Raw genomic sequence first — 12,570 nt, 5'->3', positions numbered from 1 at the left:
TACATATATACGTATACATGTATACATATATACGTATACATGTATACATATATACGTATACATATACACGTATACATGTATACATATACATGTACACATACACATGTATACGTATACTCGTACACATATATACACGTACACATATATACACGTACACATGTATACGTATACTCGTACACATATATACACGTACACATATATACACGTACACATATATACGTATACACGTACACATATATACGTATACATATACACATATACAGTGTACATATACATGTATACATATACGTATACATATACATATACAGTATACATATATACATATACAGTATACATATATACATATACGTATATATGTATACATATATGTATACATACAGTATATACATATATGTATGTATATATATATGTATACATGTATATATGTATACATCTGCACATGACATTTCAAGAAATACAAAGGTTTGTCTGATTGGCTACGGTTAAAATGTCTTTCCAACATTTGGCCAGTGGATGAATAATTCTAGGCTTCAATCCGACGTCTTTTTGACAGCAAGATACGACACGGTCAGTTTTGTTCTTTAGCTTTTCCGAGCAAATGATTGCTTTATCGTATCGGATAATTCCACCGACATCCCATCAGCACAACAGTCCTACAAGAAGGGAATATTTGACTTACTTGTTACGTAGTTTTATTACCAGTAGCTACAAGGATGATATGAAAGGGTTAATATCTCACAGTCAAGACAAAAAACAAAGAGGTCTCACTCTGCCCAGTAAACGTCCGCTGTTTTGTTTTTAGGGGGGTTTTTTTTTTGTTCGTTTTTTTAACTCCTTCCGACCAGCTAAACTACGATAATACTCATCGGACGAGTGAGGATGCAGCAGAAAACTAACAAATCCCCGCGCAGAGCGAGGGATTAAAAAAAAGCCGAGCTCTACACGTTAGATAATCACGACACAACGACCATTTTGCACACAATTTGCGGATTTTTTAAAAAAGGGAAGAAAAAAAAATGGTACGGAATGGACGCGCCGTCGTCTTTGACGTGTTCTTCCCCAAAATCATCACTTCACGAATCATCGGCTCAGACGTGGAACATCACACAGTCACGGGACTCGCTTTACCAGTAAAACCAGCAAAAAAAGCAGCTTTTGTCTGCTCATTTTGGTGTCTGGACGCCGTTTTGACACCAAATCGCCAGGAATGTTAAAGCTAACCGACAACAACAAACAAAACAAAGAAAAAAAAAACTTGGATCATGCTTAGCTAACAAACATCGCGCACGTTATGTGGAGAAAGTTCTAGCTACTGCGGTGACGTTCACAAAGTACGAAGTGCGATGCAGAAATTGAACGAAGGAACGGAGAGAGGATGAATGGAAGGAGGGGCGTGGCTACCATGTCTATGCTGATTTTTTTTTTTTTTTTTTTTTTTTTGCCGTCATCAGAACGCTTGGACGCTGGCCTACTAAGTTATGCACGCAGCAGTTTGGATGCCTCTAAAGCCGAGTGGCCGTTAGGTTGAATCGGGGGGTCATAACGGGGGGGAGGGGAGCAGGATTTAGATTTTTTTTTTTTTCCCAGTCGGCATTTTGGCGAGGTGGTCGCTCTAGTGCGGCAGCGGCACCAGAATGTCCACGTAGTTGATGGGGAAGAAGCCCGAGTTGCCGTGCAGCATCCCCTCGTACCAGTTGTCATCGATCTTGTTGGTCAAGGTGATGATGTCGCCCTCCTTGAAGCCCAGCTCGCCCTCGTTCTCCGGGTCGAAGTCGTAGAGCGCGCGGCAGCACGGCTGGTCCATGGGCGCTGCCGGGAAATCAACGCGGGGATTAGTTAAGTTAAAGTACCAATGAGTTTCGCACACACACTGCGAACAGTCAGTGTTCAAAAACAAGAAAAACTAGTGGTTCTTTTCTTTGAAGGCTCGTAAAATCAAAACCGTAGCACTTATCAAAACGCTTTCGTCAACTTTAGGGGCGGTATAGCTCGGTTGGTAGAGTGGCCGTGCCAGCAACTTGAGGGTTCCAGGTTCGATCCTCGCTTCCGCCATCCTAGTCACTGCCGTTGTGTGTTTGGGCGAGACACTTTACCCACCTGCTCCCAGTGCCACCCACACTGGTTTAAATGTAACTTAAATATTGGGTTTCACTATGTAAAGCGCTTTGAGTCACTAGAGAAAAAGCGCTATATAAATATAATTCACTAATTCACACAACTTTTAATCAGAAGGGTTCAATCTCTCTCCTGTAGTAGTTTGAAGCCGAAACGACAAACGCGCTCAGAGGAGATAATGTTTGATGTTTGGTGACCGTTTTTTACAAAAATGTAGTGTTGAAGGGGAGATTGCAAACTTCCTGTTGATTTTTGCTGAAGGATGTCAATCTATGAAATGTAGGTCTAAGTGAGACCTACATAGAGGTTTTTGTTTCATGTCTCTAAGACGTTCCTACCGGAAGTTACAAGCAGCTTTGTTTCCTAGGTGCTGCGGCAGCGGAGAAGCATCAGCGCAGCGGGTCTTTGAAGGCTCGTAAAACCAAAAGCTTACTACCTATCTCAACGCGGTCGTCAACTTTTAATCAGAAGGGTTCAATCTCTCTCCTGTAGTAGTTTGAAGCCGAAACCACAAACGCGCTCAGAGGAGATAATGTTTGTTGTTTGGTGACCGCTTTTTAAAAAAATGTTGTTTTGAAGTGGGGATATCAAACTTCCTGTTGATTTTTGCTGAAGGATGTCAATCTATGAAATGTAGGTCTAAGTGAGACCTATGTAGAGGTTTTTGTTTCATGTCTCTAAAACGTTCCTACCGGAAGTTACAAGCAGTTTTGTCTGTGTTTTCCTCTGAGAAGCAGTTTTGTCTCTGTTTTATTCAAAATTGCGCGCAATTTTGAGTTTTGGGGTTCGTTTTTTTTTTTAGATCGCAATTTCTACCAGTCCCGATGTGTGTGAAAAGTTTGGTGAGTTTTGAAGTATTTTAAGGGGGTCAAATTACAGCTCAAAGATGCAAAAATTAGTGTTTTTAGGCATTTTTTGTCTTGAAGGGGAAATTGCCAACTTCCTGTTGGTTTTTGCCCGAGGATGTGTCATTATGAATTGTAGGTCTAAGTGAGACCTACATACAGGTTTTTGTTTCATGTCTCCACGCCCTTCCTAGTGGGTGTTACAGGCAGTTACTTTTGTGTTTCTTCCTAGGGGTCGCTAGAGCGCAATTTTGATTTTTGGGGTTAGTTTTTTTTTACTAGAGTGTTGTGTCATCGTTTTTCTATGTGTGTGTAAAATTTGGTGAGTTTTGAAGCATGTTAAGGGGGGCAAAGTAGTGCGCAAAGCTGCGGAAGAATAATAAAGAAAAAAAGAATAATAAAACCTTACAATTTCAATAGTGTCCTTTGTCCCTGTACAAAGGACTCCCTGTGGGAGTCCTTTGTACAGGGTACATGCGGATAAAGCTGCAGGCAGCGATGGACCGGACCGACTTTGAGGGCTCATAAAATCCAAACCGAGCAGTAATTAAAACTCATCAACTTTTAATCAGAAGGGTTCAAACTCTCTCCTGTGCTAATTTGAAGCCGACACGACAAACGCGGTCAAAGGAGATAAAGTTTGAAAAAAGGTGACTTTTTACTCAACTTTTGTTTTGAAGGGGGAATTGCAAACTTCCTGTTGATTTTTGCTGGGGTTTGTCAGTGCATGAAATCTAGGTCTAAGTGAGACCTACATGGAGGTTTTTGTTTCATGTCTCTACGACATTCCTACTGGGAGTTAGAGGCAGTTTTGTTTGTGTTTTCTTCCTAGGGGGCGCTAGAGCGCAATTTTGAGTTTTGCGGTTTGGTTTTTTGATTAGATCGCAATTTTTGCCAGTCCTGATGTGTGTCCAATTTAGTGAGTTTTGAAGCATGTTAAGGGGGTCAAATTACAGCTCAAAGAGGCGGCGGTATAATAATAATAATAAAACGCTAGAAATACAATAGGATCCTCTGTCCCAAAGGGACTCGGTCCCTAATTAGCTAACCTCAATGAACCCAAAAATACCTTAAAATAAGTATATTCTCACTAATAACAAGTGCACTTTTCTTGGTAGAAAAAAAAAAAAGAGACCTTTTTGCTCAATATGTTGAAAAATATTCTTAAATGAAGTAAATGCTAGTGCCATTATCTTGACATAATGATATGCGCTCGGCATTACATTTCTTGAAACCAGCAAACTTATACTAAAAACTAGTTTATTGTTCTTAATGGAAAGGCAACAAGGCAAGCGCTTGTTACTCTCGGGGTCTCCTAGCCGCTCAGGCAAATCATATTGTCTAAAAACTGCTCCTCAGAGGAAAACTCAGACAAAACTGCTTGTAATTTTCGGTAAGAACGTCTTAGAGACATGAAACAAATACCTCTATGTAAGTCTCACCTAGACCTACATTTCATAGATTGACATCCTTCAGAAAAAAACAGGAAGTTTGATATCACCCCTTCAAAACTACATTTTTGTACAAAGCGGTCACCAAACATTAAACATTATCTCCTCTGAGCGTGTTTGTCGTTTCGGCTCCAAACTGCCACAGGAGAGAGATTGAACCCTTCTGATTAAAAGTTGACGACGGCGTTTTTGATTTGTGCTACCGTTTTGATTTTACGAGCCTTCAAAGAAAAGAACCACTGTGCCGCAGCACCTAGGAAAAAAACACAGACAACTTCCTCTAACACCCAGTACGAATATCGTAGAGACATGCAACAAATACCTCTATGTAGGTCTGACTTAGAGCTAGATTTCATACACTGACATCCTTCAGCAAAAATCAACAGGAAGTTGGCAATCACCCCTTCAAAACAAAAGTTTCATAAAAACACTCATTTTTGCCTCTTTGAGCTGTAATTTGACCGCCTTAAAATACTTCAAAACTCACCAACTTTTCACACACATCAGGACTGGCGGAAATTGCGATCGAATTAGGACTAGCACCTGCCAAAATGCGGACCCGACCAACGCTGCTTGCAGCTTTAAATTTTAATTGTAATTTTGAAGAATTTACCTGAATGTGCATGAACTATTTCTGTTCAAAATAGTTAGAAATGTCACATGTTTAAATATTAACTGTCAGTTTACTGTACTGTGACAACTGTACTACTATATGAGTACCTATTTTCTATTGTTTCATTGAAAATAAAACAGCAAAGTCCATTTGGCTGTCATCTGTTTTAATTATGAGACACAATTGTGTCAAAGTCATGGTTTTTTTAATTCATGCTTGAAGTAAGAAATGATTACTTAAAAAAAGTAGTTTTCTACTTGTGAGTGTTGATGACACAGCTTTGCAACAGTTGATATTCTAGTTTGAAGCATGTTTTACTCAATATAGCTCATCAAATCTCAGCAACAAGCTGTAATATCTTACCGAGATCACTTAGGAGCAAAACCCTTAAAACAAGTAAAACACTCTACTAAGGGATTAAGAGAGGTCACGTGACTGGAGAGCTCACCTGGTGACCGGGCTGCAGGACACGAGGATGCGGCGGCAACAAGGGGGAAAAAAAAAAAAAAGACAGAAAACATCAGCAAGGAGGTAAAGTTAGACACATGATGATTATTAAAAACGTGTAGTTTGACATTTTGGCCAGAAAATTGGTTATGCTAAGCTAACCTGCAGATAGCATTTGGTGTGGAGTACATTCCTGAATTTGGATTGAAAATGGTTGAATAAAGCAAAAAAACGGGTTACAAAAATAAGTACGACCCAACACACAAAGTCAGTGTCTCCCATACATCAACTTACTTGTGGCGGGCATTCATATGGCCTGACACATGACACGTGGCAAATTGGGGCCAGATGGCGGTAGAGTGTTAAATATCGTAAAATTACCTTGAGGTTGTTTGATATATATTGATGACATGACTGTAAAACACAAAGTAAAGTACAATAATGTACACATGAAAGTAAGAGTTATGTTAAATCAACAAAACAAAGCAATGCAACAAACAGAATAAAGGTTGGCCGTTAGCTTAATGCTAACACACAATGGATGATCCCATTGTCATGGCAATCTTTTGTACAAACGTTTAACAAATGAGATTTTAAGTGAGTTGCGCTTTCCATCATTTTCAGAAGACTGCATGCAAAATGATAACCCTCTCGCATGAGATCCACCCAGGAACGGTGGCCATGTATACATATATACATATGTATACATGTATGTAGGGCTGCAACTAACGATTAATTTGATAATCGATTAATCTGTCGATTATTACTTCGATTAATAGTCGGATAAAAGAGACAAACTACATTTCTATCCTTTCCAGTATTTTATTGAAAAAAACCCAGCATACTGGCACCATACTTATTTTGATTATTGTTTCTCAGCTGTTTGTACATGTTGCAGTTTATAAATAAAGGTTTATTAAAAAAAAAAAAGCTTCTGCGCATGCACATAGCATAGATCCGACGAATCGATGACTAAATTAATCGGCAACTATTTTTATAATCGATTTTAATCGATTTAATCAATTAGTTGTTGCAGCCCTACATGTATGTATACATATGTATGTATACATATGTATGTACACATATGTATGTATACATACATATATACACATGTATGTATACATACATGTATACATACGTATACATGTATGTATACATACATATAAATGTATGTATACATACATATACATGTATACATGTGTGTATACATACATGTATACATGTGTGTATACATACATATTGTAAAACATGTATACCTATGTATACATACATGTATACCTATGTATACATACATGTATACCTATGTATACATACATGTATACCTATGTATACATACATGTATACCTATGTATACATACATGTATACCTATGTATACATATGTATGTTGTTTTTAAAGGGCTTTATAAATAAAGTTGGTATGGTATGGTATGTATACATGTACGTAGACATGTATGTATACATATGTATATACACACATGTATACATATGTATACACACATGTATCCTTTCCCCACTCTACATTTTGAAAACGAGATTTATATATTTTACGTCGCCGAGTTTGAATTGAAAAGGGATGAATAAAAGATGACCGGGGAACACAATAAGAAGGAAACATCACAACAAACTAAAGTCAGTGTTTGCCAAACATTACATTTACTTGTGGCGGGCGGCCACAATTAAAACGTTTTGAAAAAAGAAAATATATCTTGTTCACTTTGCAGGCGATATTTGTGCTGCCAATCACGTTCCATAAATATTGACTATGTTATTTGCTTTAAAATGTTACTTTGATAGCCTCGTACCACAAAATTTGTTTCCAAAGAGTTTGGTGACTATAAGTGAAATACGCACGTTTTATGTCACTTTTGTTCACTTTAAATCTCATTTGTTAAATGTTTGTAGAAAAGATTGCCAAGTAAAATGGGATCATCCATTGTGTGTTAGCATTAAGCTAACGGCCAACCTTTATTCTGTTTCTTGCATTGCTTTGTTTTGTTGATTTAACATATATATTACATATGTATGTATATGTGTATGTATACATATGTGTATATATAATATGTATATATATATGTATATATAATATGTGTATATATATAATATGTATATATCTGTATATGTGTATATAATATGTATATGTGTGTATATATAATATGTGTATATATAATATGTGTATGTATGTATGTTACTTTCATGTGTACATTATTGTACTTTACTTTGTGTTTTACAGTCATGTCATAGTGGAGAATATCAATAAACAACCTCAAGTTGGTAGTTTTTAAACTCTAATTTAAAAGGACTAACTAAATTCCTACATTTACATTATAAATTTGTCATTTGCCAAGTTTAAAACTGTTTCTGGAAATTCCCCTCGTTTTAAGAGCTATTTCGTTATTTTTTTTAGTCATTGATTTTATATAATATAAATCGTAAATATATTGTCTATTCTAATTTAAACATGTAAAATTGAGAAAAAACCTATTCAGATAATATATTTTGGTTTTCCCCACATAAAAATTAAAAAAAAAAAAAAAAAATTATATATATATAATATACAGGTATATCTCGAAGATGCTTCATTTAAGAATTGCAGTTTGAATAATGATCGTTTTCACAATAAAATACTTAATCTTAAAAGTCCGACTAATTCTTAGACATACAAATCTTAATCTAGGATGTTTTATCAAGATACATTAGCTACATGCATTGACAGATAATTTCACTACTTTTTAGTATTTTTCTCCCTTAAAATCTAGTCTTTTTACTGAGGTTTTATCGGAAATGTCAATAAGCACATAGTGCAGCCTGTAGTGACAATTTAAAAATGCAGCATAATGATATAACGTAACAAGATTTGTTGACACTAATCACGGATTTCTTTAAATAAATATCTAAACTTTTTAGCCTTTTAAAAAAAAACATGCATCTCGCCTATTATGCAAATCATACGTCATTTTGACACAGCCCCGCCCCCACAAGTTGATTGCAGGTCTGTGGAAAACACTGAAAGCAAAATAAAAAACAATAAATGTGAATAATGAACCAAAAACCCAAATTGGAAACTACTCCAAGTTTGAAACAGTAATTGAAAACTAATTTCCAGTTGATCCTAATTTGCAATCCTATTACATACATACATACATACATGCAATCACACACATACATACATACATACATGCAATCACATACATACATACATACATACATGCAATCACACACATACATACATACATACATACATACATACATACATACATACATACATACATGCAATCACATACATACATGCAATCACATACATACATACATACAATCACATACATACATACATACAATCACATACATACATACATACAATCACATACATACAATCACATACATACATACATGCAATCACATACATACATACAATCACATACATACATAAATACAATCACATACATACATACAATCACATACATACATACAATCACATACATATATACAATCACATACATACAATCACATACATACATACAATCACATACATACATACAATCACATACATACAATCACATACATACATACAATCACATACATACATACAATCACATACATACATGCAATCAAATACATACATACATACAATCACATACATACATACATACATACATACAATCACATACATACATACAATCACATACATACATACATACATACATACAATCACATACATACATACATACAATCACATACATACATACATACATACATACAATCACATACATACATACATACAATCACATACATACATACATGCAATCACATACATACATACAATCACATACATACATACATACAATCACATACATACATACATACAATCACACACATACATACATACATGCATACAATCACATACATACATACATACAATCACATACATACATACAATCACATACATACATACATGCAATCACATGCATACATACGTACAATCACATACATACAGACATACATACATACAATCACATACATACATACAATCACACACATACATACAATCACATACATACATACATACAATCACATACATACATACATGCAATCACATACATACATACATACATATAATCACACACATACATACAATCACATACATACATACAATCACATACATACATACATGCAATCACATACATACATACAATCACATACATACATACAATCACACACATACATACAATCACATACATACATATATACATGCAATCACATACATACATACAATCACACACATACATACAATCACATACATACATACATACATGCAATCACATACATAAATACATACATGCAATCACATACATACATACAATCACATACATACAATTACATACATACATACAATCACATACATACATACATACATACATACAATCACATACATACATACAATCACATACATACATACATACATGCAATCAAATACATACATACAATCACATACATACATACATACATGCAATCAAATACATACATACAATCACATACATACATACGTACAATCACATACATACATACATACAATCACACACATACATACAATCACATACATACATACAATCACATACATACATACAATCACATACATACATGCAATCACATACATACATACATACATGCAATCACATACATATAATCACACATACATACAATCACATACATACATGCAATCACATACATACATACAATCACACACACATACAATCACATACATATATACATGCAATCACATACATACAATCACACACATACATACAATCACATACATACATACATACATGCAATCACATACATAAATACATACATGCAATCACATACATACAATCACATACATACATACATACAATCACATACATACATACAATCACATACATACATACATACATACATGCAATCAAATACATACATACAATCACATACATACATACATACAATCACATACATGCAATCACATACATACATACATTCCGTATGTATGTATATGAACATACATACATACATACATATACACATATATACATATATACATATATATATATATACACACATATACATATATATACACATATATATATATACATACACATATATATACATACATATTATATACACACATATATATACACACTCATATACATATTTATACACATATATACATATTATATATACACACACATACATATATGTACATATTATATAAACACATATGTAATATATATACGCATATATATACATACATATGTAATATATATACACATATGTAATATATATACGCATATATATACATACATATATACACATATATATATATACACATACATACATACATACATATGTACTATATATACACATATATACATACACACACACACACATATATATATAAACATATATACATACATATACAAATACACACATATATACATACATATACACATATATGTGTATATATATATGTGTGTATATGTATATATATATATGTGTGTATATATATATATATGTGTGTGTGAGTGTGTGTATGTATATACATACATACATACATACATGTAATGTGTATATATATATGTGTATATGTATATATATGTGTGTATGTGTATATATATGTATGTATATATTTATATATATATATACATATATATACACATATACACACACAAACATACACATTATATATATATATATATTATATATACACATATACATACACATTGATACATACATATACATATATATATACACATATACACACAGTATATATACATACATACACACACATATACATTATACACACACACACACACATTAAATAAAAATAACGATAAATAAATCATTTTAAAAATACATATATTTTCACTGTTACTTTGTAGTTTTTTCTGTCCTGTTTATTTTATTCCAAAAGATGAGTTGGCCTCCTGCTGTTTTTACCACAATGTCAAACTAAACCAACAAAAGAGGAGTTAGGGTTAGTCAAACAAGGATGTTAGACAGACAGACAGACAGACAGACAGACAGACAGACAGACAGACAGACAGACAGACAGACAGACAGACAGACAGACAGACAGACAGACAGACAGACAGACAGACAGACAGACAGACAGACAGACAGACAGACAGTGTAGACCAGCTGCACTGCGGACAAAAGGGAACTTTCACTGAGTTTCAGTGAAGACATTAAAGAAGGGAAAAGTCACGTCTTGTCAGGCGCTCACCTGGAGATCTTGCTGTGAACACCAAAGGAGAACAAACAAAAAGGTGAGACAAAGTCATTTTTATTTCGCTGAAACATTTTGTAGATGGAGGACGGCGACATGGCGGACGTCAAAGAAAGACTTTTAAACCAAAAGGAAAGAAAAAGATGAAGATGGAGGAGAAAGCTGGTGGTTGTCTCACCTGGAGACCTCGCTGTGAACAGGAAGTGGCGTGAGCGAGGAGGAGAAAGAAGGGGAAAGACAAGTGAGTCAGTTTACAAATGAGTGAAGACGGATGACGACCTTTAGCGGTGACCTTTGGGCTCACCTGGTGACCTCGCCCCTGGTAGAGCGAACACAAGGCATAAAGAGAAAGAAGAGGACAACAGCATTTTATTTGCGCCGCTTACACAATCAACTGGGAATGCTGGTAAGAACTTAAAAGGAGCTGGAGAAAGAAAGGCAGTTAGCAGGCTATATACTCTATGTCCACACAAACATAGCCAGCTATTCAAAACCAACACCAGGTGGCGCTAAATCCCATTTTATCAAGCTTCTTTCCACCAAACAGGCCAATATAGCTCACCTATTTACATTTGATCTGATAGAAGACTGGACATGGGTAAGCCAACATTAATACACACTGCAAAAACTGCAATCTAAGTAAGATGAAATATGTCAAATAAGGGTGATATTTGCTTATTTTCTGTCTGATAAGATCATTCTTCTCACTAAGAAGATTTTATGTTAGAGTGTTTTACTTGTTTTAAGTGTTTTGCTCCTAAATGATGTCAGTAAGATATTACAGCTTGTTGCTGAGATTTGATGAGCTATATTGAGTAAAACATGCTTGAAACTAGAAT

At 34.7% G+C, this 12,570-nt stretch overlaps 1 protein-coding gene across 6 annotated transcripts in view; it reads right to left on the bottom strand.

Annotated features, from left to right (window-relative positions):
- Window positions 1–440: 440 nt before the first annotated feature.
- Window positions 441–12,570, bottom strand: part of LOC133639493 (endophilin-A1-like) — a 102,267-nt gene continuing 90,137 nt past the window's right edge. For 2 of the 6 annotated variants that reach the window (XM_062032816.1, XM_062032819.1), the window contains 2 exons: window positions 5,473–5,484; window positions 441–1,809 (listed from right to left, as the gene is read on the bottom strand). In XM_062032816.1, the coding sequence (XP_061888800.1) occupies window positions 1,613–1,809; window positions 5,473–5,484 (209 nt within the window). In that variant the 3' untranslated portion in view covers window positions 441–1,612. Of the gene's footprint in view, window positions 1,810–5,472; window positions 5,485–11,675; window positions 11,741–11,909; window positions 11,922–12,035; window positions 12,051–12,570 lie in introns of those variants that run through there. The other 4 variants (XM_062032822.1, XM_062032820.1, XM_062032817.1 and 1 more) reach the window with 4 other exon arrangements.

Source organism: Entelurus aequoreus, linkage group LG22 (genome assembly GCF_033978785.1).
Source record: "Entelurus aequoreus isolate RoL-2023_Sb linkage group LG22, RoL_Eaeq_v1.1, whole genome shotgun sequence".
Lineage (NCBI taxonomy): Eukaryota > Metazoa > Chordata > Actinopteri > Syngnathiformes > Syngnathidae > Entelurus > Entelurus aequoreus.
The sequence above is the reverse complement of the archived record's forward strand: the minus strand, read 5'-3'. Positions and strand labels throughout refer to the sequence as shown.